The sequence below is a fragment of the Arachis stenosperma genome, chromosome 1, assembly GCF_014773155.1.
Source record: "Arachis stenosperma cultivar V10309 chromosome 1, arast.V10309.gnm1.PFL2, whole genome shotgun sequence".
Taxonomy (NCBI): Eukaryota; Viridiplantae; Streptophyta; class Magnoliopsida; order Fabales; family Fabaceae; genus Arachis; species Arachis stenosperma.
Window position 1 is genome coordinate 33,734,022 of NC_080377.1, and position 13,318 is coordinate 33,747,339.

The 13,318-nt window shown below is 36.0% G+C and overlaps 2 protein-coding genes across 2 annotated transcripts; one reads left to right on the forward strand and one right to left on the reverse strand.

Annotated features, from left to right (window-relative positions):
* Positions 1-1,843: 1,843 nt before the first annotated feature.
* LOC130935721 (pentatricopeptide repeat-containing protein At5g46580, chloroplastic) lies at positions 1,844-4,380 on the forward strand. Its single transcript, XM_057865600.1, has one exon. The coding sequence runs from the start codon at positions 1,926-1,928 to the stop codon at positions 4,089-4,091; it is 2,166 nt and encodes a 721-aa protein (XP_057721583.1). The 5' UTR covers positions 1,844-1,925; the 3' UTR covers positions 4,092-4,380.
* A 530-nt stretch (positions 4,381-4,910) lies between these two features.
* On the reverse strand, positions 4,911-10,241 carry LOC130968993 (protein phosphatase 2C 29-like). The gene is made up of 4 exons (XM_057894536.1): positions 8,095-10,241; positions 7,654-7,767; positions 6,494-6,758; positions 4,911-5,717 (listed from the first exon to the last, which is right to left on the reverse strand). The coding sequence occupies exons 1-4, from the start codon at positions 9,928-9,930 to the stop codon at positions 5,593-5,595; spliced, it is 2,340 nt and encodes a 779-aa protein (XP_057750519.1). The 5' UTR covers positions 9,931-10,241; the 3' UTR covers positions 4,911-5,592.
* Between the last annotated feature and the right edge of the window lie 3,077 nt (positions 10,242-13,318).

The following is a 13,318-nucleotide window of genomic DNA, read 5'->3' on the forward strand; positions in this document are numbered from 1 at the left end:
GAAACTTGCGCCACACCCGCCGTCGATGCTCCATCCTTTTCTACTGGTGAATTCTGCAAAGAGTTTGGGCGAGCACGCTTTTGCGCAGTACCATTTGTTGTCTCACCTTGCTGCTGATGGTGAACATTGTGCCGCGTCCTTGAAAAAGCCACACTAACCGATTTTCCAATATTGATGTCCTTGCTTAATTTTACTTTGAATCCAGTAGCATGTGTTGTACGTTGGTGATTAGGCCTTGTCCAAGTATTGGCCTTGTTAGGAGTCTTCTTTGCTTTTGGTTGGACCAGATGGGTGCTAGGAGAAGGCTTTTGACCCATTTTATACTTTCCCTTCCTAATCACTTGAGTCCAGCCTTCTAAATCCTCATATTGTACATGGTCTACATGAACAGCATACAAATCACTCTCCACCAAATCTAGGACAACAAGATTTACAGTCTCATCTCCAAGATTCTTGCCAAAATTAAAACTTGCCTTTTTCACATGTACTGGATTTTTTGAATTTGAACTTTCTGGCTGCTTTGCTATATCGCCGACCACCTTGGCATTAGTTCCTCCTTGCGCATTGCTGTCAGTCTTGCACACCTTCAACGAGAATCTTCTTAGTCACTGGCAATCCTAAATCTATCTGAACACATGCTCGAGCATATCATCCTCTTTCAACTAATTTTATTGCCAAATCAACATTGATGGGAATGCCAACTGCAGCCACAACACGGAGCATTGCATCTTCTTGGTAGCACCAAATTGGTAATCCGAAAATTCTAATCCACACTAAAGTTGCTCCAACGCAGTTTTCACTTGATCTAAGCTTTTGATCCCAAAGCTTCACTGCCACATAATTTTTTTCAATCATCCATGGGCCTTCTAAGAGAACCTTTTCTAGCTCCTCAGTCACATTAAACTTCACAAGAAAGTAGTCAAACCCTACGTCTAATAAATCAAAACCTCCCTTAATCCACCATACCGTTCGGAGTTTATGAGACAATGCAGTGTAGCTATAATGTTTACCTAGCACCTTAATCACTATAGCATCCTTATATGGTTATGCCAAACAATTCTTAGCTTCTTGGGTAAACGTGACACTCGGTGGCAAGAGATCTCCTTACTTTCCAGAAACTACCGCAATGTTATCTCCCGACAAAGTTTCAACGAGTGAAAAAAATTTAACAATCTTAGAACCCACAACTTTGTCCCTAAATGAAACCTTCAAAGGCTTAGAAACCCCTTCCAAAGTATGATCCTCCTTTTTCCCTTATGCAAGTCCTCTCCCGCTCTCCCGAAGTATTGTAAAATGTAAATTTAGTTATCTACTATCCACATCTAAAGAAAACAAAAAAAAAAAAAACAAAAAACAAAAGAACCCAATTAGGCAAGTTTTATCATTCTCAGTACTGACTAAGCAAGCTTCTGCCAATGAGCCTTAGTTCACACGGCATTCCGCCTCCTCCCCATCTTAAAGATCTTAAGTTCAACTCGAGAAGGAAAAATTGGTAAGTATATGAGGAGTGTGTGGGTGTGTGTTGTGCTTAGGATTAAGAATTGTCCAATCCATTTGAAATATTAAAACTGAGAATTGTCCAATTTACCTGACAAAAAAAACAAGCTTCCCTTTATAATTTTTTTGCCAAATTTCATACATCTATTAGTGGGTCAATAATTGGCCACCGCTAGACACCATTTCTTGTGCCACCAGAGAACTTAGCTTTTTATTAAGCTTTTGGTCCGAGTTATGAGTTATGACAGGTTTTCTCTTAAGGCCCAGTTTGAGGAACTAGAACTAAGGATCTTAATGGGATGTCACAAAAATATCTATCTCCTGTGACCCAAGAGAAAACCCAGAATTTTTTGGATTAACCGTTTAGATAAGGTACTAAGAAAATATAACATCAACATCCCAAACCCCTCACTCACTTCCCTTCTTCAATGGCTGCGCCACTCTCTTCAATCACTGATATCCTCTTCACAGACACCAAGAGAACAAGATTCACCACCAACACAAATACCAACACCGCCACCACCAACTCTAACCCTAACCCTCTGAAGCCAAAAACGCTTAGAAAAAAATTCCCCATTTACTGCACCACTTCAAAATCCACCCCAGAAGCTGCTTCCACAGAAACCAAGAAGAACCCTTCTTTGTCTGAACAACTCACTCCTCTCGCCAACAAAACCTTATCAACCTCCATTGGAATCCAACCCAATGTTCTTTCGAAGCCAAAGTCAACGTGGGTCAACCCAACAAAACCCAAACGCTCCGTGCTCTCGCACCAGAGGCAGAAGCGCGCCCCTTACTCCTACACTCCTCAGCTCAGAGATTTTCAACTCTTTGCGCAAAAGATCAATGAATGTGGCAATTCTGATGATGAGTTCTCTGATATGGTGAAGGAAATCCCGCACACACTTACTAGAGAAAACGCGCTTTTGGTGCTTAATAGCTTGAAGCCATGGCCGAAGACCCACATGTTCTTGCATTGGATGCGGACCCAGAATTTGATTCCCATGGAAACAATCTTCTACAATGTCACAATGAAGTCGTTGAGGTTTGGGAGGCAGTTTCAGCTGATTGAAGAACTTGCACACCAGATGTTTGATGATGGTATTGAGTTAGATAACATTACTTACTCTACAATCATTTCATGTGCAAAGAAGTGCAATCTTTTTGATAAGGCCGTGTACTGGTTTGAGAGAATGTACAAGACCGGTTTGATGCCTGATGAGGTAACTTACTCTGCTATATTGGATGTTTATGCTAAGTTAGGGAAGGTGCAAGAGGTGATAAACTTGTATGAGAGAGGGAGAGCAACTGGGTGGAAGCCGGACCCAATAACATTCTCTGTGTTGGGGAAGATGTTTGGTGAGGCCGGGGACTATGATGGCATTAGGTATGTTTTGCAAGAGATGAAGTCTATTGGGGTTCAGCCAAATCTGGTTGTGTACAACACCTTGTTGGAGGCAATGGGGAAGGCCGGGAAGCCGGGTTTTGCTAGGAGCCTTTTTGAGGAAATGATTGAGTCGGGGGTAGAACCGAACGAGAAGACGCTAACTGCTGTTATTAAGATATATGGTAAGGCTAGGTGGTCTAGAGATGCTTTGGAGTTGTGGGAGAGAATGAAGGAAAATGGCTGGCCTATGGATTTCATTCTGTATAATACGCTGTTGAACATGTGCGCGGATGTTGGGTTGGTGGAGGAGGCCGAGACTCTCTTCAAGGACATGAAACAGTCCGAGCATACTAAACCTGATAGCTATAGTTACACAGCAATGCTCAACATATATGGGAGTGAGGGAGATGTCGATAGCGCAATGGAGTTGTTTGAAGAGATGTCAAGGTTGGGGATCCAACTCAACGTGATGGGGTGTACCTGCTTGATTCAGTGCTTAGGGAAGGCTATGGAGTTTGATGATCTGGTCAGAGTTTTTGATGTTGCTATTGAGAGGGGAGTTAAGCCTGATGATAGGCTATGCGGTTCCTTGCTATCTGTTTTGTCTCTGTCTCAGGGTAGCAAGGACGACGAGGAAAAGGTCCTTTCTTGTTTGCGTAAAGCTAACCCGAAATTGGTTGCCTTTATTCAGTTGATTGTAGATGAAGAAACTAGATTCGAGGCTGTCAAGGAAGAGTTCAAGGTGATAATGAGCAATGCTTCGGTTGAAGTTCGAAGACCCTTCTGTAACTGCTTGATTGACATATGTAGAAACAAAGATCTACAAGAGAGAGCACATGAGCTACTCTACCTGGGAACCTTGTTTGGATTATACCCTGGTTTACACAACAAAACCAATAGCGAATGGTGTTTAGATGTTCGATCATTGTCGGTTGGCGCAGCTCTAACTGCACTCGAAGAGTGGATGTGGACACTGACCAAAATCGTTCAGCGGGAGGAGGCACTTCCAGAGTTTTTCCTAGCACAAACTGGTACCGGTGTTCATAAGTTCGCGCAAGGACTGAACATTTCTTTTGCATCTCATTTGAAGAAACTAGCTGCTCCATTTAATCCAAGTGAGGAAAAAGCTGGTTGTTTTGTTGCAACTAGAGAGGATTTGATCTATTGGGTTAGGTCAAAGTTTTCATCAGCAGCTGTTGCAACATAGACTGTGGAGAGGATCAAGTGGCATTCAACTTTCTCTATCGCTGATACATAACAATGATACTTTGCAAGTATATTTTTATTACTTGAAATGTCGAGAGTGAAGTTGGAGGGGATGGCATGTAACTCCTCTCTGTTTATTTAATGATAAAAACCCTTAAATGTAGTCGTCTTTTTTCCTTTTTTGCAATCTTTATTACATTCTAATTCAGTGAAAAATAAAGTTATAGGAAGAGGATTTACTGCACAATTCGTTCAAATAAAGCCCCAGCTTATATCATTTTGTAGTATAATTTGATTATTTATTTGGAGTCACATTGGTTTCCTCTCCACAGAAAAATCGGAATTTCAAAGCAATACTGAACTTTCCAATGCAAAATTGCATTTTTTTTAATAAGGTGAAAATTGTGAAGTTTGATAATTGAGAATCGTTAGATGAAAATTTAGTCAAATAAATCAAATCATTTAACCGCTTTTAATTATTAAATTCACTTGAAGTTGACTGCGTCTGAATTTTTACCTTTTAAATGCTAGTTTAGTGTTTATTCAAACGTGCACTTAAAAAAAAAAAAGATGAATGTATTATACAAACTCTCCCCCCAATTTAGTGTTTATTCAAACATGCACTTAAAAAAAAAAAAAAGATGAATGTAATCCTCTAAAAATTTCTTAAGAATTAATTTGAATTATTACTCTTCGTTTATTTTTTTATGATTTTTTTAATAGAAAATTAGAAACTAAATTTATTAAGGATTAAATTATATATATTTATTCTTTTATTTTAGAGTTTAGACTGATTTAAGGCAATCTCTTTACAATAAAAAATAGACCGACTAAATTCTTGTGAAAGAAAAAAGTGACAGCAATTAATGTCCGGTTGTCCAAAGTCCGAAAGGGCTATTTCAATTCAGCAAGTTATATGCACTGAATTATGAGCAGACTGATTTGATTTAGAGATCTCTAAGAAAAATATTTAATCCACTGTGGTGAAATCCACCCTCAGTTACAGAGATGCTCAACTTCAACCAGTACATTTGTATCCCCACGAATGTACACCCTTAGCTCTGCCGAAGAGAAAAGAAGAAAAAGAAAAATAAATAGAAAGGGCCTTCCCTATGCAAAATTTCTATCATTTTTCATCTCTATAACTACTAAAGAACAGGGGATTATAGAGAATAGACTCTTTCAATGGACAAGGAAACAGTTTGAAAGGCTTTACAGATTTTCTTTTTTTTTTTTCTGAAGTCCAAAGCGCATTTGCAACGCTCATTCCTAGCTCATCAAATTGCATTCAGCTTCTTTAATTCCAGATAGAGCTCTAGTTGAAGATTCTTGCCAACAACATCTGAGAATTCCTCAATTTGATAACGTTTTTGTGACTGGAAAGCATCCAGGATCCATGAAAAATGGATCAGCTATGTACCTCTGTCCCGGCTTTGAGGCAAAGCGAATGGAAAGTGACCATCACATGTCATAAGAGCCAACATCAACTTGAAGGCGGCAACTCACAGATACCTCCCAGAGGATTTCCAGATTCTTCCTTCAAGTGATATCACCATGACAGTGACATCATCATGGTATTTCCTCCTATCTCCATGTGGGATATCAAGCAACTCATGAAAACCCATGCCTGCAAAATAAGTCCAAAATAAACATCTAGACGTGCATTTTATATATAAACATGATAGAAAAATCAGCTTATAAATGAAATCAACATATTGAAGGAAGCACTTTTTCTTGTTTGCCTGATTTTTCCTGTTACCTGCATTCCCAGGGAAGTTGAGAAAGGGAAAAACAGCGTTCTGGCATCAAAGATAATAATCACATAAATTTTGTTCAAACACAAGCCAAAACTACAAAAACAAAAGCAGACAGACGCAAAAGTTGGGTATTGACTACAATAGTACTCTTTGAAATAGACCTGATGAATAATTCAGAGGTCCACAGGAGTGGTAAGAATAAAATATAAGAACATTAAGGACTGTAGACTTATAAAAGATGGGAAATATACAGTAGTTGCTGCATAAAACTGCAGAGTATCAAATCAGTGGACCAGAAGGGAGCATAATGTAAAATAGAGGCTTATTTAATATAGACGATCCAGCAATCTTGCGGAGCAGCAGACTTTGGGGGTTTTTTTTGTTGTTTTGGGGGAGTTAATTAAGTATAAAGCTCCCAACGGCAAATGCATAAAATATTTCCAACTCACAAGTCTCAACATGTATACCATGTAAGCTTTAGTACACTATCACAACCAACACGGAGTGCTTTTGGTTCTTATATAAATAGGGTGTTTATAAAAACAAGGATCTAATTACTATTCTCTCCGCTTATGCCATACAAACTTTACATGACTAAGTAGATTGCAGAAGAAGAAAGATACACGAGGGCAGAAGACTTGCTTACCAGCCTTCTTTGCTGCACGGAGAAGCAGCTCTTCAATTAAATGTTGAGCAGGATCGCCTTCTGGAAACTTTTCCATGAAGCTCTCCACTTGAGAAACAACTTCTTCATTGTTTAGATATTGATATAACCCATCAGATGAGAGAATCAAGAACTGATCTCTAGGGCATAATCTATGGTGACGTAGCGAAGGAGAGCAGGATATATATGGAGCAGTGCCAATATACTCGTTCCGAAACATTTCTAACACCGCATCATTCAACTTTGGCTACAAAAAATGCAAACCATCCCTGATGTGAGTATACATTTGTGCAAGATATTAAACAGGAGGCATAACAATCAAGCTTCTAAATTATTGTGCAGAGAGAGCAGCATAAGTAGTAATATGCACATGACATATTATGCCAAGTTGGGCCATCTTAAACAACAAATCACAAAGACCAGGGCAAGGGGAAACTCAAGAATTTTATGTTGGTTCTTCAAGTACAATATTAACATACAGATAAGCAGTATATTCAAAATACATGAAAATCAATAATTGGACACTTGTGAGCAAAAAGTACCAAGTTGTACTTGCCAAGAAACCCTTTATAGAGAAACAACATTGTATATAATACACTGCCATAAAGAAAAAAATTTTTTTTCAAGGAACTAATGCTTCCAATGTCAGCATCTTCGACTAAAACTGACCTTACCACTCACCAGATTATTTTCAAGTAAAAGTGCAATGCAATTTGCAACCGTTTAGTCTAATGTTTGAATGTGTAGCTTACATCATATACACTAGAGCATCTTAAGGAAACACTTTTCAACAAGCATGAATTCATATGACAAGTTTCAATTCCACAGGTTTGCAATTTCACCCTTCAATTTTTGGTTCTGGTCATATTTCTAATCATCTCATTTTACTTTTATAAATGAAACTAAACTTACATGCCAAAATTTCAACTTACATATGTGAAAGTACCTACATGCCAAAAATTCACATTAGAAACAGGATTATAAAAAATGATTTTCCTTTCCATTAATATAAAAAGATCACACAACCTATTTATAAGCATATAAGAAATGTCTACAGCTTCGTGCATCCATTTAAATACTTGTATACTAGCATTTATTTTATCGAAATGCATTCCATTAATATAGAAGATTTTGAAAGACACCTGTTTCAAAAATCCTGCCCCAAATGCTCTGGTGACCTTGAGACGACCTTTTACTCTATCATTGACTATGCATTGCGCATCATCAGGGTGCTCATTTTTAATTCTATTGACTTCCTGCAAAAGAATAGGCTCCACTGTTTAGAAAGCTGATGCAATCTGAACAAAAGAGGAAACACAACTAAAAACTGCAACAATGAAACAGGAACATTTCTAATTTTTCATAATTTCCATAATTAAAACAAGAAGCATACTAAACATTATCCCCATGATCCACATTCCACCCTCTTGAAATTACTCAAAAATGTTACCAAATCTGGAACTTCATTACAACTTATACACATCAGAATGGTGAATTTAGTGAATTTTAAAAGTCATTGAAGCTTTAAAATTATGTAATGGAAGAAACCATTTCATCTCAAGTTCAAACAAAATTAAACTTACTTCTTTAATGCAGGTGCTGTGGTCAGTTGACAGCTGCAATGCTGCCAACCTCATTTCCGGAGCAGGATCCTCGTTCCCCAACTTGCCTGTGCTTTCACCTGCCGAGGACTCCTCAACAATACTCTCCGTGCTCAACCCATCGTTCCCATTCTTGAATCTGGATCCTGTACAAGCAGCAGCGCCCTCTTTGGGCTCATAATGAGCAACAATAGCGCGGCTATCCCCAACGTTCATCACATACACATCCTCATCCCTCATCAGAGAAACCAACAAACACGAACCCATCAAAGCAAGTTCTGGATTCGTATCCAGAAGCTTATCAGTCATATCCAAATATGCCAGCTCGGTCACCTCGAGCGCACGAGATAATGCCCTCAAAACAAGATCATGGTCCACCGGGCCAACCTTCCTCCTCCTCCCACCACTGCGGCCTCCACCGGAAGAAAACTTCTCCTCAGCTGGGTTCTCTGCCTCTGTTTCCACCTTCTCATCCTTCCCTTCCGCACCAAAGCTCCACGGCAGCAGCCTCCTACCTTGACCCTCTTTATGCTTGGACAACCCATGCTTCAATTTCGACAACAGCAGCCACCTTCTGCTAACAGCGGAGCCAGCATTGGCATTGTTAACACTGAGAGCATCATCCACGGAAAACGCAAACCTATCGGAACCAGAAAGGTCAAGGCCGTCTTCAGGGTCCTCAGCAAGAAATTCCCACAGCCTACGCCTCCTGCTTTCCGTTCCCTCCACCTGAAACGTTACCTTCTTAACAGCCGCAGTCGCCGAGTGAGAGATCGAGTCTTCACTGGCATCTCCCTCACTGTTTTTCACCTCAGCAGCAACTTCAGCAGCTGGAATATTGTCCTTTCTGCCCTCTGCTTCTTCAGCTTCCCAGAACAGACCCTGAAGTTCGTTGTGGACGGCACGGTAGAGATGTCCCATCAGGAACTCCGGCGCGTCGGGGCCGTTGAAACCGTCGTAAATCCCAACGAACAACCAACCTTGCTCCTCCGACACCACCACGTGCACCCTGTCCTCGCCAGCCTTCCCCAGCGCCCACTGCACATTGCTCTCCTCTCTCGCCACGTCATCCGCCCCAACCGTCGCCGGCTTCCCCTCGCAAGCCTGAACTTCCTTCCTCCCGACGAAGTTCAGCACCGGCACCACCCACGGCCGCTTCTTCTCTGGCACGCCCCTCTGAAACGCCTTCCTGAATCCGGACACGCCATTCTTCCTCTTTTTCCTCACGTACACCCCTCCCAGCGGGGCCGAGAACGGGACTCCGGCGGCGGTGGCGGCGCCGGAATTAAGCGGCCCGGAGAGCGCACCGCTCTCGATTGGTCCCGAGAGGAAGAACCCTCCTCCCCTCTCGAATGTTCCAGAAGGCTCTCCACCGCGAGGAACCGGCTGGAGCGGTAGCGCGCTAAAGGACGACGTACTCTCGAAACCGTTGACAACGGTCCCTCCTCCTAATCCAGCTGCTCTGTTACCGGAACAGTCGGCGGCCTCTTCTTCTAACTGAATAACTGTCTTGGGAACGGAGCTGTTGGCACTAACGGAGGCTCCCGAAATGGCCTTGAAAGCAGTTTCGGGTGTGTCGGGCCGGGTTCTGTGGATCGGGTCGTGAGTTGGAGAGAAACGGAGTGAGGCAGAGGGGGAAACGAAGCGATCGGAGTGTGTTGGCGAGAGAAATCGGTTGGAGGATCTGACATAGCAGAAGGAATGGCCGAGAGTTTCGTCAAGCGGTTCGGTGGCGGCGAAGATCACGTCGTTGTCGAGGTCCGGTTGGTTCGGCGCCGGTTCGAGGCAGGAACACAAGGTAGAGACTCCACTTCCCATCACATTTGAGTTGCGCCACCGTTTTGTGTTGCTCTCTCTCTTGATTTCTTGTCTTGTCTAGTGCTTTCCTTTTTTGGTGGCTGGTTTTGTGTTTGGGTGGGGGGAAAATCAGGAGGATTTTCCGGCTGAGAGAGAGAGGGAGAGAGGGAAAAGACCCCAACTCCCCTAACTCTAATCCAAAACTAGTAAGAGGAACGGTCCAAGAAAAACAAAAAGGAAGCTGAGTGAGAGAGTGGGAAAGTGAAGAAAAGAATACAAAACCAAGAAAATATGAGTATAGAGGGAAGAAGAAAATAAAGGTCCCAGGGTTGTGTTTTTCTTTTCTTCATATATTTCATTTATGTAATATATACAGATATGGATTTAGCTAAAATTCAAATATTATAAGTATTTAAACAGGGCTTTTATTTTCTTGTTACATAGTGCTTTATAATTTTTTATTCATAAAATCATTTTATATTTATGGATTTTGATAATAAATATTTTGAATCATGTAAGTAAGAATTTTTATTTTTGAGTTATTTTTTAAACATTAGCATTGGTAATAAGATTTAGTAGCTTATTTAAGTTAACTACTTAGCAGTAGCACTTAAAAACTTGATAATTTGTATCAGTTTCGAGACCTTTTGTTTCATTTAGTATGTGTATTAGTAATAATGTTTTTAACAGTTTGAGAAGGAGAAAATGCAGGGGAGAAAGAGAGAAGGGAAGGGGGACAAGAGTGTTTTTGTGTGAGTTGAAATTTGAAGGAGATTTGTCCCTTTTGTGGCGTTTTCAAATGTTTTTTCTTTTCATTATGATTGTGGTCTGGTACGAAGGATATTGAGTATTGAGTATTGACACGGATAATATTGAATATTATAAGATCCGAGATATATTGACACGTTATTTTTTAAATTTTGTTTATATATTTATAAAAGAAAAATTTTAGGAATCAATTAATAAATTCGCATAATAGTCATTCAACATTTCAGCTATAAACAAAATATAAAAGATACATATTAGTCACTTAATAAAATATTTACGAATTTTATAAATATATTATAAAAATATTTTAATATTTTATTACGATTAATGTAAAAATTAATTTTTTTTTATTAGTTTTAGTCTCCTTTATCATATATGAAAATGTTAGACAATTTTTTATATTTATAATGTATATTACTTTTAAATTTATTTTAAAAATATAAATAAAAAATAAAGTTAGCATGCAACACGTAATCATATTTAGGGATGACAATAGAGTTTTATAGCATATTTTTTTTTAGTAAAATATTTTTTATTTTTATTTTATTTTTGTGTTTATTATAGTGTTTAAAAAAATATTGTCTAATTGTTAAAATAGGTTAAAAATTAATTTTAAATTTAAAAATATAAGTTAAAAAATTTTAAATATTTTAAAGTTAGTATAAAAAATAATTTATATTAGATAAAAATTAGGCACCAAACAAAAGACATTATAGAATTAACTTTTTATTTTTGTCACGAATCTTTGTTTATTTTTTCGTAGAGAAGACGGATATTTGTGGGTATCTATGAATATTAAATTTAAAAAAAAATTAAAAAAATTATTACAATTATAATAAAATCTAATATAATTCAACCAAATGTATCAAATTAAAACATAATCTCAATACACATTTAACATAATTTACATACATACAAAATTTGTAACATATAAATTAAAATAAAATGAAATAGAAATTTTTTTCACAAATGTTAGGAATAAATTAGGATTATATATATGTGTGAATGTTGGATACTAATTTAACTATATTATGGTATTATATTGTTTTGAGATTTTGTTAAAAATTGAAACACGACATCAAACTAAAGGCTTAATATTTAAAAAGTATTATTAAAACTAAAATAACTTTTTTATTATTATTATGTGTGTATGTGATGGATTTTAGTATAATTATACTATGGTAATTATGATATTTTAAAAAGTGTTACTAAAATTAAAATAATTTTTTATTACTAAATAATTATATGTGTACGTAAATTTTTTTTTTTTTTGCAGCGATTTCTTAACTCTCCGTTGGTCCCAGATAATCTCTACAAATACCCATGGGTGCGAGTTTTTTTGTCCTAAATTATTTTTGGTTGTGTATATATATTGGTGAGGGGTGACACTTTTATTTTTAATATTCGAGAAGAAGGTGTATTTTATTAAATTATGAAGACAAGAGGTATATCACAAGATTGTGGAAGAGAAATAAAAAAAAAAATCGAAAGGTCAAATTTAAAAAATTACAAATCTAAAAGTTTAGATTTGTGTTTATATATCTTTTATTTTTTAAAATTACAAATATGAGAGTCAACCTTTAAATTTGTGTTTATGATTTTTTTTTCTGGGAGTCAAATTTATATATTGATAAAATTTTATTATGACCCTCATATTTTTTATCTCTACATTAAAAAAAGTACTTAACTTATCCATACTAATGAATAACATATCATATTTATCCATTTCAAAAAAAATTAACCGTTTGGTGAAGTATTTTTAAAAAATGATGTATATCAAAAATATCTATCATATATATTATTTTAATTTTTAATGTATATTTTATATTTTAATATATATTTTATACAAATCATTAATTGAATAATTAATTTTATATATATAAATAATATAATTAAATTTTTATTATTTTTTTTATTAAGAAATAATTTTATATATATATATATATATATATATATATATATATATATATATATATATATATATAACACATAAATAAATATCATCTTGAGAAACAGATTTAAAGAGAATAAGTAGTGATGTTGACTCCTCCAAAATTTTGAAGTATATATTAGATATGTGGTTGATAAAATAAAAAATATTTAATGATTTTATATGTAATTATTTTTAATAATGTGATGGGTTTAAATTTTAATTATTTTTTCATTAATATTTTTACTTAATCAATTTAATATTATACACTTCAATTTATATATTTTAAATTAATTTTTATATATACTTATCTCTATAGAAATAATGACTTATAACATTATATTTTAATAATTATATTATTTATTTTAGATATTCTTTTCTTATAAAAAATACTAATTTTTTTCTAAATTTATATTATTTGAAAAAAAATTATCTGATTTTTTTATAATAACTTATTTCGATTATAGTTTTATTTTAAAAATTATATTTTGTATTATTCTGAGATAATTAATAATTTATAATTTATTTTTAAGTTTTTGAAACTTTTATAAGAATTACTTTTATTTAAAAAAATATGTAACAACTTCTTAACTAAACATACTATAAAATTACTAATAATTTTATAGAGTATTATTAATATTGTTATGTTTAGTTTATATAATTCACATGTCAAAAATAAAAATATTAAAAAAATTATATATTTTTTATATA

Bases quoted from the DNA above. Each gene is read 5' to 3' on its own strand.
- LOC130935721 (XM_057865600.1), top strand. From the start codon at position 1,926: ATGGCTGCGCCACTCTCTTCAATCACTGATATCCTCTTCACAGACACC.
- LOC130968993 (XM_057894536.1), bottom strand. From the start codon at position 9,930: ATGGGAAGTGGAGTCTCTACCTTGTGTTCCTGCCTCGAACCGGCGCCG. The intron at 7,768-8,094 runs GTAAGTTTAATT...ATTCTTTTGCAG, and splicing joins ACAGCACCTGCATTAAAGAA to GAAGTCAATAGAATTAAAAA. The intron at 5,718-6,493 runs GTAAGCAAGTCT...CTTATTTTGCAG, and splicing joins CCGTGCAGCAAAGAAGGCTG to GCATGGGTTTTCATGAGTTG.